This window comes from Rosa chinensis, chromosome 2 (genome assembly GCF_002994745.2).
Source record: "Rosa chinensis cultivar Old Blush chromosome 2, RchiOBHm-V2, whole genome shotgun sequence".
In the NCBI taxonomy this organism is placed as follows: domain Eukaryota; kingdom Viridiplantae; phylum Streptophyta; class Magnoliopsida; order Rosales; family Rosaceae; genus Rosa; species Rosa chinensis.
In genome coordinates, this window is record NC_037089.1 from 7,476,341 (window position 1) to 7,492,913 (window position 16,573).

The 16,573-nt window shown below is 37.2% G+C and overlaps 2 protein-coding genes across 6 annotated transcripts; both read right to left on the minus strand.

Moving 5' to 3' along the window:
- Window positions 1-1,099: 1,099 nt before the first annotated feature.
- On the minus strand, window positions 1,100-3,940 carry LOC112186736 (growth-regulating factor 1). 2 transcript variants are annotated; one of them, XM_040513671.1, is made up of 4 exons: window positions 2,545-3,940; window positions 1,985-2,459; window positions 1,443-1,876; window positions 1,100-1,340 (listed from the first exon to the last, which is right to left on the minus strand). In XM_040513671.1, exons 1-4 carry the CDS (start codon window positions 2,735-2,737, stop codon window positions 1,333-1,335), a joined length of 1,110 nt encoding a protein of 369 aa, XP_040369605.1. In that variant the 5' UTR covers window positions 2,738-3,940; the 3' UTR covers window positions 1,100-1,332. The 2 variants fall into 2 exon arrangements, with proteins under 2 accessions (XP_040369605.1, XP_024181005.1); XM_024325237.2 differs by having other exon boundaries at window positions 1,443-1,885; window positions 2,545-3,934.
- A 1,181-nt stretch (window positions 3,941-5,121) lies between these two features.
- Window positions 5,122-13,930, minus strand: LOC112186734. 4 transcript variants are annotated; one of them, XM_024325233.2, is made up of 20 exons: window positions 13,619-13,930; window positions 13,482-13,516; window positions 12,709-13,028; window positions 12,431-12,619; window positions 12,253-12,336; window positions 11,475-11,534; window positions 10,898-10,942; window positions 10,177-10,376; window positions 9,288-9,695; window positions 9,007-9,142; window positions 8,705-8,902; window positions 8,477-8,566; window positions 7,952-8,014; window positions 7,731-7,805; window positions 7,589-7,639; window positions 7,121-7,198; window positions 6,655-6,789; window positions 6,463-6,570; window positions 5,939-6,004; window positions 5,122-5,432 (listed from the first exon to the last, which is right to left on the minus strand). In XM_024325233.2, the coding sequence occupies exons 2-20, from the start codon at window positions 13,489-13,491 to the stop codon at window positions 5,364-5,366; spliced, it is 2,385 nt and encodes a 794-aa protein (XP_024181001.1). In that variant the 5' UTR covers window positions 13,492-13,516; window positions 13,619-13,930; the 3' UTR covers window positions 5,122-5,363. The 4 variants fall into 4 exon arrangements, with proteins under 4 accessions (XP_024181001.1, XP_024181000.1, XP_024181003.1 ...); XM_024325232.2 differs by having other exon boundaries at window positions 9,007-9,145; XM_024325234.2 differs by having other exon boundaries at window positions 5,130-5,432; window positions 9,007-9,130; window positions 13,619-13,929.
- Window positions 13,931-16,573: the final 2,643 nt, after the last annotated feature.

The window sequence follows — 16,573 nt, forward strand, 5'->3', positions numbered from 1 at the left end:
TTTCATTGTTCTATTTTTATTGGCATTACCAGTTCCTGCAGGGAGGATTTTACCGACGAATCGGTTGTAATCTCTTTGCTGAGACATCTAATTTTGAAATCCACATGTCCGGCAAAAGTAAAATGAGGAAGCAACCTTTGCCAACAAACTATTCACGAGTGTGCCGAGGGTTTTGTTAGTGCTCTGTCATGGGAGAGTAGTGTATACATCTGAAAAGTTGCTCTCGTACTATCGTCTTTTTGGGTTCAGCTCAAGTGTGCTGTTTGTGCAAAAGCTTCACTGCTTCTGCCTAGCTTGGCTGCCAAATCCATACGACTATACAGCTTTCTCACCCATACAGTCTTTTTCGTGGGAAGTGATCATTACTGTTTCAGCAAAATTCCTTAAAGAACACAGAGGTTTGTGAATTTTACAGTTTCGAAATTTCAGTAGAATTCAAGCAGAGGTAGAGGGTGTAATGTTGTAGTCCAAAGGAAACCAACCGTATGATCGTTTATGAACAATATAAAGAGTTGGGATCCAACATAAATGTAATATTTGATGAAGCATTGGGAGCTAGCTCTTTGTAGTTACTGGATAAATACAACATGTATAAGCAAGAATTGAAGCAGTAGATAGCAGAATATCTAGGTTTTGGTTCCTCTGTATCTGTATAGGGATACTATATCTATGAAACTGTCACTCCAGTCACACTCACATGCAATTTGCTGTTTGGATTTTAGATTACAAACACTTATCTATATGAAATCAAAGGACTCAAGCCAGCTCCCCAAAGAGAAAGGGAAGAGTCATATGAGATTTGTGAGGTGTCCTTTTCTCAGTATAGTGGGTGGTGGATATATTTAAAAGGGTGATCAATGCTTGCCTTTGTTTTGTAGATTTGCAAGGATTAATTGGTATGCTATTTGCCAACATAACCTGGGTGAATTCAGATTCAAAAACTGACAATTTAGCCAATCTTGGGGTCCATTGGGTCCAACCTCTTCAAGACTTCAATTATGATTTCAAACAAACAAAACATCAATATGGTACCCTAAAATATAACACAGATTTTGCCCGACTCATTTGGAACTACTAAATGAATGGCAAAAAGAGAAGGTTGGATATCAAACCAAGATGGCCAGAGACATACATAGGATCCTTCATTTAAAAACACAATAATAAAAATTATAACCCAACTCAACCACATTCAAACTAATTATAAAAAGAAAAAGAAAAAGAAAAATAGTACTCCTCCTCCCTTCACTAATTAGACATTACACAAAAAAGAGTTGACACCAAGTAAGTACAGGTTTTGGCCCTCTGATTCAGAAACCCAGTACAGGAAGCTGTTCAGTCTTCTGCAAAAGAAAACAAAATGAACTTATTATTAGACAACAATCACATCTAGGTCTCAAGAACCAACACAAATCAGTTTAACCCTAAAGGTAAAAAAGAATTACCATGATGATTTCTTGAATTGAAGATGGGGAAGTCATGAGCAGAGTTTGGTATGGAGATTGAGAGCCTGGTGGTGGAAACTGATCCACTGTTTGAAGATTTACTGTTACCATCCAAATCAAGCCAGGATGAATCTCTCTCTTTGGGAGGCCCTTCATCAAAGAAGTGATGTATGGTTCTCTGGGTTTCTTCTCTTCTCTCCATTTTGGAGTCACTGAAGTTCTGAAGCTGCAAATGAGGGTATTGCTCTGCTTGTAAAGCAGAGCACGTCCTCTGTTTTGAAGAGGAGTTGGAACAACTCATTGTGAGCTGCCAATTGGATTCATTTTGATGATGATCCAAAGATGAAGAAGAGCCAGAGAAGCCTCTAACACTCCCTGAAGGCTCTGAGAAGAATGCATGCTCATCCACGTCTTCTTTCACCCCATAACCAAACCTGTTTGATCTTCAAGAAAACAGAATCACAACCATCAAAATGTGAAATGATATATTATATATATATAAAAAAAGACTACAACTTTTTCATTTAAGACAGATTAATCACCTGTATTCTAAGTTGGGATGCAGGGGATTATTATTGTACGAAGCAGATTCCAAAAACAAGGAGGTGCCTCTTTCTTGCTGTGAAAACCCCATGTTTGGCCTTGAATAAAGGAAATGATGATCATCAAGATGGGCAGAACTACTACTATTGTAGCTACTTTCATTGGGTGAGAGTGACGATAGTGAATGGAAGGGTGTGCTTAGTGAATTGGAAGGTGAGTTGAAAATCTTGGTGATTGGTGAAGTGCTTGAGTTTGAGTTAGAGTTTGAATTTGCTGATGTTGGTGGTGTTGCTTTGAAAACTTCCACAGGCTTTCTTGAACGGTTTTTGCCTCTATGCATGTGCCTCTCACAGTACTTAGAATCAGCAAATGCCTCTTTTGAACACCTCCATTTCTTCCCATCTGTTCTTCTGCACCTTCCTGGTTCTGGGTCTATCTTCCTCCCCAGGCCCATCTGAAAACAGTTCCACCCAACTGCAACAAAACCCCATTCAAAACACTGACAAAAGTTTCAATCTTTAGAGAAGTTCAGAGAGAAAAGAGAGAGGAGAGAACTCACTGTGAGGAGAGAAGAGCTTTGAAGAGAGAGGAGGAGAGTCCAAGCAGCTTCTTTTGATGGAGAAGAGGAGATCAGGAGGAATTGGTATGCCAGAAACCATGTACTTGTAAATCAGAGCTTGGTGCTCAAGCTCTTGCCATTGAGATGGAGTAAAAGGAAACCTCATGCCTCTCACACCACTACTACTCATCATTAAAACCCCAAAAATGAAAAAACAAGCAGACTTACTCAAAGAAAATGCAACCCAAAAACTTATTCAGACAGGTTCAGAGGGAAATAGAGAGGCAGAGGAGCCAGAGAGGAGAGTGTGCATGATTTAATAGAGCAGAAAATAGAGGGTGGAGTAGAGTAGGTATATTTATTTCAGGGACCATTTAAGCTGCAGAATCTTCTGTACATGGATAAAACTAATGGTTCTGAATAACAGTGCTTAGCTCTACTGCCCTGCCACCTCCCTTCTTTAAGCTTTTCTTTCTCTCTCTCTCTCTGTTTTTGCTCTGTTTCTCTCTCTCCTCTGCACGTATTATGACTGCACCTCTGTTCCTTCTGGCTTCTGCTGTGGTGGCAGCTCTTGTCTCTGACACTCTCCGGAAACCCATAAACTAAAGAAAAGACTGAAAAAAGTGAGTAAAAAAATGAATAAAGGAGAAGTCTTTATCACAGTTTTAAACCATTAATTTTTTTTTTTTTTGGTTTCTGAGGAGTGAGGACTATGCAGAGTTGGGTGTCTGGAACAGAGATGATTGTACGGTTTTTAGGGGCTTTTACTGCTCACTACTAACACTCTTTTACTTTTCTTCTCTGTTCCTTTACCTCAGAGAAACAGACCCCCACTCCTCCAATTTCTGAAATTTAGAAATTCATTGATTCAGAGCAGGACTCTCTTTTCGGTTCTGAACCAAACAGAAACCCACTTATTACTTTGCACCCTCCTTTTTTAACTTGTTGTTCTGTTTGAAACGCTCAGGCTTCACACTATTAATGTTGGTTACCTTTGTCTTCTTTCTCAGACACTGCTGAAGAGCACCTATGACTCTTCTTCTTCATGTGAACTGTAAAAGCAGTAAGTTTTTCATGGAAATAACTATTGTCTTTTTGAAAGTGAGGAAATTCTTCACCTCTTATAAGTGGATTTCCATGATCTGTGGCAGGCCCATGATCTCAGTGGCAGGTCATTAATGTAGACCCTGAATCTGCAGAGTTAGTGTCTTAAGAGTTGGGGAGGAAGATTTCAATTTCAACATTTTATTCAATTCTTGCAACCCTCTTTCATATATACCCCGGAGTATTGTATATTGACCGAAACTGACAGTTTTTGTGAAATTCAAATGAAATGGTTCAGAAACTAAATATCGTATATTTCAAGTTTTAAGAGATGTTAAATTCAATTTTAGTAGTTGCGATAAATTTTTGTGAAGTGATTTAAAAACTCGAAATATGTGATGGTTCAAAGTGTGATAGAGTTGTCGCAACTTGTAACCTTTTTCCTCCCGTTATAACAGACTTGTATAATTGACCAAACAAATAATGTAGCAGTGGAGGTCATGCAAGTTCTAAGACTTTCAACAGTTGACCACTGCTTCTCTGATTTCAGATTACATCAGCAAGGAAAACGCCATAACGGGTCGGCTTCTAATCCCGAGTTTGAAACAGAAAACGCCATCTTTGAATTGACTAATAAGGCCGACGTGTTTGACACCATCAGAGTAAAAACCACCAAATAGAGAAGCAATTTTTACAGCAGAGTAAAAAAAACAAAAGACATAACTAGGGGTCAGTGCGGTGGGTCTTTTGAAAGTAAAACAAGGAAGCCACGAGTATTTAAGAGGTTCCTGCAGTTTGGTTGCATTTACTTCTCTCTGCATACTATTCTTGTACTCTTTCTCTCACCCTCTCTAACCTGGCAGGTCTGAGCACACATGCAACTCACCTTTTCTCTTTTGTACCAGAGAACCCACTTGAGCCAAAGCATGCCTTACAAATATCCCTAACCACTAGTTGGCAGACCAAACTGCACTTTCTCACTTCATTTCAAAGTCACATAGATAATAACGGCCTTAATAAGTAAGGTTCGGATACATCAACTATATCAGTTCAATAAAGGTAGAATAATTATTGACATAATCTCAAAGCAGCTAAGCTAGTCAAAAATAGTAGGAAATTGATCTACCGCTATAAAGAGTTGGTCTACTAGATTTTTTTCAATCAAGAAATATAAGCTTCATTTCAATCACTCCACCCTTTTAAGAGAACCTACAATGTGATACTAGCTAACACTAGGAAAGTGATGTATTTAATTTTGACTATTACCCTGCAAAAGAAACCGATAAAAGGTAAAGTAGATGACAATCTGCATGATTGATGTCTTTGACTAATAACCGACATAATCGACTCAAAACACATTCCCCTAATTCACATTTTGGTACAAACACTTTTCAAAGAGGTTCAAATTTTCCCATTAAACTATATACTCAAGTTATTTGAATATTTTCCATAAAGCCCTATATTTAGTTTGTAATGGAAGGAATCTATGGGAGCTTTGGTAAAAACCAAAATTATTTACAGTACAAGCAGGAATGCAGGAATGCAGGATGCTGGACTTCTCTCATGGATCTAAATTCTGTATTACATATATTGAAATACAAAGTCGTCATGATACAGAAGGCCAAAAAAAAGCAACCTTCATTTGCAGAAGAGAAGCATCGTTTTAAGAAACAAGATTGAGCTCATTAATCACACAATTTTACATTACTGAACTTACGTTCAGGTTACAAGGCGAAAATATAACTCAAGGCCAGACCTTTCATTGCAAAGCAGTACTATTCCTTCTGGAAGAAAGAGAGAACAAGGTCTGTATGTACAGAAAAGAGTTGGGTGTCCACGAAAAGCTGCATAGCAATATGGGAGAAAAAAATATATCAGCAAGCCTTCAGCTTTATACCATTCAATTTAAAGAGCATCCAGAATAAGCATTGAAACAAGATTACAAGTCACTGTCAAAGGTAAAGAGTACGGGAGGTTAATATCGGGTGTACTATCTACATGAATTGATTAAAAACTTATTTGTGACATCTTACTGAAGTCATTGACAAAATTATTACAGAAACCAACACCATCGATTCTGGACCCAAGGCTGTGGCCCAATTTGAGGAAGATGAACCGGGTTCTCTTTAATATTAATTTCAGAAATCACGAAAAGATGGATAGTTAAAAATAATTGTGTCTTCCGTACATGCACTTAAACAAATACATACATACATATATATATATATATATATATATATATATAGAGAGAGAGAGAGAGAGTTCAGAACAGCTAGCAAATTCTCCAACTTAAGACAATATGCAGTTAAGTTTGATCACAAAAAACAAGAGAAAATGTCAAGGAACACACCTTCATAAATGGCCGATCGCGACTAGGAAATGAGTCTATGAAACTCTCTTTCAGAAGTAGCGACACCTAATTAGAGGGAAGTGTCAGATCTGCAGCACTTAATTTGATTTTTTGCTAAATCAAGTACATGATCATAGTGTGAATATGCCTATACATACAAGTGCTCACTGCATCTACAAGTTAGCAATTTTCACATTCAATAAGAAAAGGTTATTTGATCCGCACTTTTTTCTGTACAACATTAGGATCCAAACGAATAGTATATGCAAGATGCCAAGGTTCCATAAACCGACAATCCTCCATGATTGTATATGCCTATCCCCATGAAACTTTACATCACAAAGGAAAGCATAGAAATATGCCTATCCCCATGAATTTGGAAAACTAGCATTAGCCAACTCTACTCTCTACTCCTACCCTGGAACTCGGATGGCACACTAGGCACTACAGAACATTGCAGTACTTTGCCAGAATGTCATATACAGCCTAATACAACATACGAATATCATTATTGTAGAACTCACCTTATCGTCATTCGATTGTACATTTGTAATTGTGTGTGAACGGAGATTAGAACAAAGAGAATCCAAGTAAGTTCTTAAGACTCCTAGAAAACCTTTGGCAGCTTCAACCTACACCCAACAAATAAACGCATTAATGAAAAGAAAGGGAATGAATGATTTGACTCCGACAAAAAGAAAAAAAGCAGAAAATACCTGTTCATCTGTGCACTCATACACTGGCCTTTTCCTAGCCAAAAAACTCTCTCCCACAAGCTTTGCATGATAAGGACTTAATGCTGAAAATAATTCCCGATGTTGTGGCAAATGAGGTATTGTTGGTGACTTCACCTATTGCATCATCATGCAATTGGAGAAAAATCAGATTCCAGCATAATCATTATTTTCTTTTCTGTTTGAACTGGGTATTGCTTGCATTGTAATAAAACATTAAATATATATCAGAAGCTAGAGAATCTACTAAACGCAAGATGCACTAATATAACAATGCTATACTGAGAATAAAACTTCAAAAATATGTTTCATAAACTATGCAACCTAGAAAAAAATTGCTACAAATAGTTAATATGCTTTGTTTATTGCAAGGCATATGGTCAACAATTAGCCTGAGCATATTGGAGTTGCAATAAGGTAAAATTTAAATTGCTCAAAAACAACAGACCTGGTTCTTGTTGGCATCAACCAGAATGACATTGGATAGTTTGGACTGTACTTCATGTGTTTTGTTCTTCACCCCAACCTATGGAAGAGAAGTACTATTAGTAAACAATTAAATGTCATATATAGTACTACGAGTATCTAGAAGAAAGAAAGCAGATGACAATGGATTCAGAAACCAAAATATATGGGTCATCACAGTTCCCCTGGAAAAATGAATATACAGAACATGTTTTTTAACTTTCTATGAAGGAGGGGTATTAAGCTCGGATATTTGGTACATTAATTGGAGAAGTCAAACAAATGATGATTAAAGTATATGGTAAATAGTTCAATAAATTGGCTTTCAAATAATAAGTTGAGCGTGAAAAGGTTCCCAGTACGGAGCATTTATACGAAGGATATCCCGAATCCAGATAAACCACAGTTTTTTTCAAAACAGTGTATAACAGTCAATAAATTGAGAACTCACTATGTATGGAACAGGTGCATCCAAAAAGTCCATCATGTCACTTGGTAAAACCTGGAAAATTTATGCAGATTTAGTTCTCACATGAAAATCGAGATGCAATTATTGGCTTTAAGAAGTAATTTATCATGGGAAAGTCTCATACTGGCATTAGTAGGCTTTGCCACTGGTAGGGACGAATTAGAGGGATAATGGACAACACTGAAGCAGATAAGATACCCTGGACAGTAGAAAAGATAATAGATATCGAGTCAAGAAACTAAATAATCAGAGCATATGGACAAAACAAGTATGCGGATTATGAACTTTTCATAATCACTCCAACAGTTTAGACATAAACTGAAACATAGAATGTATATTACATACCAAATTGGAACAAATAATTACAATTTGCTTCTCCAACAGTGCTCCTGCAAACATTGCTAATACCTGCACAGTGTGAAAGAATCAATAAGCTATAAGAATCAACAATATCTATGTACATACATACAACCAATAATCAACATAAGACTTCAGTAGAATACATTCTGACTGAAAAAAGCATCTGATATGCCAGATGGAATATATCATTCTGCTCTGACAACAGTAATTCATAATTAGAAATAGAGAGGAGGCTTTCAGATTGATTTCCACTTTAAACAAGGTCTGAATGTTGAGTAATTTGCTCGTGCAAAAATTCTGCTTAACAATCAGTTCATAATTGGAGAAGATATTTCAGAATCTACTACGAGCATAAGTAGATAGATATACCATCTTGTATGTAATTCAGAAAAAGAAAAGAAATCAACATAGCACCATCAACTTTTTCCATAAATGCTGTTAAAGTAGTTAACTACTTACAAGGGGAAGAGAAACCAATATAAATTTGAAATCAGATCCAAAGTAACTAACATTTTCAAGACGTAAGGAGCCACATATGCATGCAATAGCCCATACTGATAATGCAGTTGCTTCCTCCTCTGCCAGGAGTGCGCTGTGCGCCTGATAGAAACCAACAACACAATGAATTTTCAGGAACACAGAGTGGTTTATGAAGAATGACATTGTAAAGGAAAAAGTTAACCCAAATCAACCACACTTGAAGATGGAAAAGTTTGCAACACTATCTTTACAGTTTACCTCAGCAAATTCCAGACTTGTACTACAGGACCTCAAATCAATGGTTGAGCCACCAATATGTAAAACTGTTTCATCTGGTCTATAATATTCCAAGGGATGCAGGTGCTCCAAAGGATGGAATCTAATTGTGGAGCCTCTGGCAGGACAATGTAACTGGTAGTACTCACTTATTATCTGCAGTGATCCATGATCGTTTGCCTAGAAAAATGGGAAAAAAATTGACACCAGGCAATGTCAGACCAAAGATTTGCATGAAAAAGCTTATAAATCATATCAAGGTACATCCAAGGAGGAAACCGCACCTTTGCCCATTCAAGAATATCAATGAGATCAGAATCGTCTTGGCCGGAGAAAGATGCCTCTTCCGTCTCTATATCATCGACATCACTCCTAAAATTCCTGTCTTCACTAGGAGAACCCTGAAGACTGCATAAAACACTTCTAAATGGCATAAGTACAACATCAATGCTCCAAAGAATTAGTAAGGAAGAGATACACTGATAACTTCCAAAAATAAAAAATAAAAAAATAATAATATACATATAAGTAATCCTAAAGGTACAAAAGCATAACAATGTTATACCTGGAGGAAGAATCAGAACTTTCATACTGATAGTAACGCAAGAGAGGTAGAACAGCATTGGGTAATCGCCTTTCAAAAGCAGGCTTGTTTGTAGAGAAATCATCAGCATAGACCTCACAAACTTCTGTATTTGCCACACAAGATTTTATCTTGGAACTGACCATCTCGGTTTCAGGATGAATTGGAACAACGACAACTCTCTCAGGTGAATCATCTTTTAGGCTTGTCTGACAAAATTCTGCTGTGCCATTTACCATGTCTGCTGTTCTACTATTTAGTGATCCAGTGTCTGGAATTTCTTCTGTATTTTCCTCTAAATTTTCATCATTTCTATTATCCTTTGGGGATTCTAAATCCAAAAGACCAATACCTTTTGTTAATCGTTCCAACCTTTCTTCTGTGAAGATGCTGCAGGAAAACGCAAAAAGAATATGAAGTTGAGCAATGAGATGAACTAAAATCTTATTGTTTTTGATAGGAAAGATAAAAGAATCTTATTGTTGGTACGATATAGGAAAGATGGTTGTCTAATGTGACCAATGAATAAGAAAGCATATGTATTCCCTTCACCTACGGACTACCACCCAGGCACTCAACTACTTTGGAACCAAGTTTTCTGACTTTTGCTAGACAGGATACTAATCAACCGTAAATCCAGGAACCTTTAGCGACCATTTCTTTTTCCTAAATAAACCAAGATACAAATCTCATACATTTTCACATCCATATCAACAATATGTCGTACATTAAGTGCATCAATAAATAGCAGAGGGACACATCAAGTTACAAGAAGTATAGAGCGGATTGAATCTGAACTTCTAAGTCAAAAAGTAAATGCAAACCATCGATATAAATATAAGCATTGTAGGAACGTCCAATGTATACACACCTATTCAATACACCAAAATGTAACTCAAAGGCAGGAATCCTCGAAAGAATGCAATAACATCTCCGAGTGGTTAATATATGACGACTCAGAGACGAGCGAGAAGGATGTTTTTCAGAAATCATGGAAAGCAATCCAGAGGGTTTTTGCACCAATTCTTCCACTAACACGCAGCATCCATACAGAGTTGAGTCATCAGCAACCTTCAGACCAAGGATTGTATAAAATGGGTCATCGAAATAAAGAACTTGAGTCACAACTAATAATAAAATTAATTTGTTTATGTTAGAGTGGAAAGAAAAATATTCCTGGTGTCATACATTCATAGTAGAATGGGCTTGTAATACTTAAATATTGTTTGTTTATTTTTAACTGACAACCCATAAAGTCCCATCAAAATACATAAAAAATGTGATCAAACACAATGAAAACAATTAATCCTCTTATATTTGTTCTGCATCCTGTTAACAATCTCGCTTTGCATGATAATCCAACTTAAAACACATGTCAACAACTTAGTAACTTGAAGGCAATATGTTGTCAGAACTAAAATTATAGTTTCATGTGACAACAGTAATGATTTTATGCTCCAACACCAGTATGCATCAGTTTGAATGACAAAAGGCAAATTCCACAGGATGTCAAGGTTATAGAAAAAACTTGCAACAAGATTCAAGGAAATTCTAACAAAGATGAGTCATGGATACAGAACAGTTCAAATTACCTGTAACCGGAATACAAAGGACAAATCGCTTTGTTTAAAATGCTCCTGCACATAAGCACAAGATCATGATGTGTCTAAAAAGTTACAAATATTACAAATTAAACCAAATGAAAAGAAATCTACATTATAGTTTAGTTTTATAATAACAAGCTCTACAACCCTGCCACAGCTGTATTAATCAGCACTACTATCTTGTCTTTAGGAGAACAAGTTTTGAAAACCATAGAAAGAAGAGTTATGCTACGGCCAGCCTAGAAACTCAACTTACCCTTGGAAATTTGCAGGTTAATAATACTATGTTTTAAATAGAAACGCAAAGACTTAGAGGATTTATATCCACTCCAACTAAATTCTAGAGCATCACTCTCCTGAGTAGTTCCATTGAAAATTAGAAAAAGGAAAGACAAAAACACTAAGCAAGCTTGAAACAGAACTAGTTACACTTCTGGACCTATATCTACAATTCCTAAAGAAGGAAACCACAGAACTTGGTGAAGATTGATTGTTAAAACTTAAAAGATACACGATGGCAGCATAAGCATTATTCAATATAATACTGTGCAACCAAGCGTAATACCTGCCCCAGAAGAAGTTCATTCAACTCACTCATGGAAGGAGTTCTCTCAACAGCATGAACCTGAAGTGATTAGCATCCAAGGTGTCAATATTAGCATATGATCACTAACTAATATAATCTACAAATGAACCCAATAAAATATAAAAAACAAACAAACAAACAAAAAAGAAAAATCAAAGAGTACCTGGACATATCCACGTAGGACAGAAATAGACATGTATCAGAGTAAACATAATACACTACACCCTTTACATTAAGTACTACTCAATAATCATGACTCACAACCAAGTTGAATTTGAGTAATGTCGCTCTATTGCCTACAAGATTACGTAACTGAAGATCAAGAAATCAGGAACTACTTAATTAACTGTTACAATTCCAAGTTGATGCCTAATCCACTTTCCTTAAGTGGAGAAAGGTCCCCAGCTAGAAGTTCTGAACATGTTATCAAATTTACCCAGACTAATTCAGCATATCCTTATTTATTATCTGAGAAGCTTATATACAGGAACAAATATGATACATTCAAAAACTTGTCAGGAAAACAACTGCAAATGATTCAAGGCTGAGGCATGTTATTATTGTAAATATTATTCCCCAGAATCAGGTGAGGTTGTCTTGTACACATAAATAAAATCAAAAGATCAAGAACTATTTAACTTTATACATGTCCAGGATTCTGAGTAACATGGATAAACAAATAGAGGGACGTGGTTTGAAACAAACCGATCACTTCAAAAGGACAAGTGGTAAAAGATCTATCAAGAAAGTGGCTAACCTCTAGGCCTCCTGGGAAGCAAAATGAAATGAGATCCTTGTATTGAAGAGGCAGCTGTTTTTCCGGAGGGTAAACCAATAACACCTGAAGGTAGAAATGGTTAATACCATCCAGTATCAAATCACTTCCAAGCATCTATTTGCAAACCTATTAACATTTGTTGACAAAGAGACCCCACCTGAGGTTCAATATTGGGTTCTACTCGAGATTGATTCTGGTTACCAAGTGCACTTCGCAATTTTCCTGCACCTTCAGACTTTCTTGCAAAATATTGCCTTTGGAGTGCCTGGATATCACAGTTAGGGTGAAGCCCCACAACTAGCATGCTCTCGAAAAGCCTTGTTGGCTCCTTTAAAGACCTATGATCCTGCACACTCAAATAATAGAGATGCTTTGGATGAAACCTTTGCTTCTATAGTGCATGAACATGAATGGATCCTAAGCGAAACTGCATACCAAGTGCTGCAACTGAAAGTTTGCCCATTGGCGCTTCTGGCTAGTCAAAACTTCTGGATTGTAAGTTCTTCCTGTTTTCACTTCAGGAGGACTTGAGAAGCCTTTTAGCACTTTATTAAATTGGCGTTGTAGTCTTTGAAGTGGACTACCACCATCTTCTTCTTTCGAGGAATATACAACTGACGGCCGTGTGGCAGTAGCAGCAGCCGCGGCAGCAGCAACTGCTCTTGCAACATCTTCCGTTGTTTGCATGAAAAGCGAAGTGCCCCAACCAGGGCCACCCGACCCTTCACTTTTATCCATACTAAAAAGCTTCCCTCCTATCACAAAAACCAAACAGTAAGAATAACTGACGCCTTACAACTACACATCATTGCAAAATTACCTAGTCAACTAAATCATTGATCATGGTCAAGACCGTCCCACTTCAACTATACCTAACGCCCCTACGTGTTCGCTTCAATCTTCCATTACAAGAATTTCCAGCTATATCCAAATTGCACATACGAGTACACGACCAAAGAAAAACACAAACATCTGATTAATTTCACACAAGAAACTAATTCTGGAGCTACATATAAGCTCCAAAATCAAATTAAAATCCGATTCTCATGCTCATAAGCTCAATAACTTTCAACGTTTATTCATCAGTCTTAAAATCCATCACTTAACTTCTTCCTAGCTATTTCAGTTACAACAAGCTCCAAAAGCCGAAAAGAACCAGAAAAAAAAAATATATATGACAGAGAGAACAAATTCCACTTCCTGCTCACCATTTTTCATCTCAACTTTCTGCTAAACATGAATTCTGTTCACAAACCAACCGTACCACACAGCGAGAATCATCACAAACAATTGAATTCTGATCATTATCTCCAAAACCAAAACCGAAAAAAGAAAGCAAGCTCACCTCCGACTGCCAAATCCAAAGGAGGAAACGAAATTTCAGAGACCGAAGTCGTCGGCGGCGGCGGCCATAACAAAGCTGAAGATTCTTCGACGACGAGGGTTCTCAGAGCCAAATGGAGAAGAGAACGAGGAGGGCTGTAGAATCCCTCCGCGTTAAATAAATTAAATTAAATTTCAATTCCAAAGTGTTTTCGGACCAAAAATAATAACATAGAAAAATGAACTTGAGGGGGGACGGTCAGCAGCGTCAGTTTTTCTTTGTTTTGTAACGGTGTCAACTTTTCTTTCTTCCAGACTCTGTAAGACTGTGTTTGGTAACTGGGGCATCTTATGCTCTATCCATTAATGCATTTTAAGCTTAATTAAATTAATTCCGGTTTTTAATTCTTTATTTTATTTTCTGCTTTTGTTTCTTTACGTGCGGCGTTGCTCTCTCTTTCTGGTACACACGGCGCGCACTGCGCCTTTCTTTCTATGGACGGAGATGGGGATTGGTGAGGTGTAAACGCTCACACCGTTGTAATAGATTATTGGACACGTGGCGTAATGGATTTTTTTCTTGTCATTATTTTAATCACAATTTTTGACTCTATATTTTTTTGATGACAATTTTTGACTCTATATTTTTTGATGATAATTTTTGACTCTACATCCAATCCCGGCCTGAAAGAAAAAACATCTCCACATCATCGTCCGTCAAACGAGAACCGAACGTATGACATTCATATTGTTGTGTTGATTATCCCAACTAACTAACAGGACACAATTTACCAACTTTTTCACTAATCGAAACGAAACAAAGATTGGTAGAGTAAGAGTGGCATGATGAAGGTGGCAAAATTGTCCCCTTGCTACTCAATACTCATGTTGTTAGGGGAGGGACCACAAAGCACTTCACTTGTAGATTAGAGCCAAGTTGATGACTACCAACATGACAACATCATTGTTAGGGCAGTAGGGCACTGTTGGGGTATGGTGAGTTTCATTTTTGTTTATATGTTTTTGGCTTTGGGATTCTTACCTGTTTTTAGCCTTTGGAATATATTAATTGCACCTAACAAATCATAGCAGAAAAAGAAAGAGAACCCAAGAAGTAAAAAAATTGAAGGGTAGAAATGTATAATGGTGTGGAAGGTAGGGTAAAAAATGATGGTTGTATAAGATAAGAGTTTTATTAGATAAGATTGAAACCAGTATGATTTTGACATGGGATGCAATTATAGCTGTTAATGGTAAGGATGTGAGGTTAGAAATTTGTTCAATAAAGGAGAAGAAAGAAATTAAAGGCTTTCATTTTCTTTCCTTTTCATAAATCAATGCTATGGTTGGTTTGGACTTTGGACCAGTCTTTGATCTCGTATTAATTGACTTTTATGTTTCTAAGAATTTTATTAAATGGAGGAGAGCAGCATCCATTGGCATGTGGAACAGATTAATGCTTCTTCCATTTAAAGTTTTTTTTTTTTTTTTAAGTAAAAAAATCTATAGTTTTTCTTGAGTTACAAGGAAATTACGTTGATCCATTTTCTATAGTGAAACATTTTATTGGTCATCACAACGACACTTTATATAATGAAAATAGTTCATTCATAAATCACAATTCAAATGTTAGTTTGTTTTGTGGACTAGTGAATCTGATGTGTTTCATTGTCGTTGTGGTGGCGCAAGAACCTATGCTTTGGGCAAATGCCACTTTGGTTGGTGGTCTAGGCCTAATTTGGCAACAATGGCTTAATTGATGTTGGTGTTTGAGAATGTTTCTATTTCACAAAGATAGGAAAGATAGATTACGTGAGTGTCAACTTTAAAAGTTGACGTCTGGTGTGCTAGTCAGCCAATTAACACTTGATTTTTTTAGACTTTTGAGATTCGACGATGTCAGGTGTATCAACAACTTCGTGGGCGCACGTGGATATCTTAAGGAAATATGGATCATAAGTTCACTTCATTTTATGAAAATATTCTACAGATAGTTTTTTTTTTAAAGGCTACAAATAGTTCTTTTGGTCAGACAATGTTATAAATGATAGTCGAATGTAAAATTGCTTAGATAAAGACATTTTTATTATCCGTTAGAGCATATTTAGCGATACTAGCAATTCTTTTAGTTTAGCCAAAATATTTTGGCTAGCCACTTTAAAAATACGTTTGCAGCAGTTTTTTTTTAATTTTTGACGAAAATAGATTAGCCCTTTCATTAAATTCAGCAAGCAATACAAGAACGAAACACCCCTATGGGGTCGACAAAAAGCAATCGTCCCTTAGAACCATAAGAAACCCTATTCTGCACAAATAGCGCCCCACATAATCCCTATTACACCCACCTTTTGAGAAATCCACGCACCATTATTCTAACAAAAACCAGAAACCTCAAAGCAGAGAATAACATACCATCCTTCAGGCATAAAAGGTAACAACTAAGACACTGATTTTTGCGATCCAAAAAGAAATTAAATTAAAATAGCAGTAGAAGGTGGTAGACCACCTTCCACATTATCTTCTGCATCAAGAGACGCCCCAAAATGGACCCAAAACCCTGTCGAAAATGACCACATCCAAGGCCCAATTTGGGTAAACCCAAGAGCCCAACAAGCCACTTTAGGAGAAACCCTAGCCTCCCCCAACTTGTTTGCCGTCGTCATCATCCCAGCTGGCCCAATAGGGCGAAATTGCTAAGGGCACCTCAAGCACTCCATCACAGCCATGCAAGCTGCCGCCACCGCCGCCTTGGGTCACCACCCCAAAGAGATCAGATTCCAACCAGAAACCGTCGCCGCCTCCAGACAAAGAACCACCTCCACCATCGAAGACCAGATACTCCGTCGTTATGAACCAGAGGCAACCCCCTACACCACTACCATCGTCTGAATACAATGAGAAGATGGAGCAGAAGACGAAACCATCAGCTCGCCTATGTTCTTCATTTGGATTCACATAGTCCCGCCACCAAGCCTTA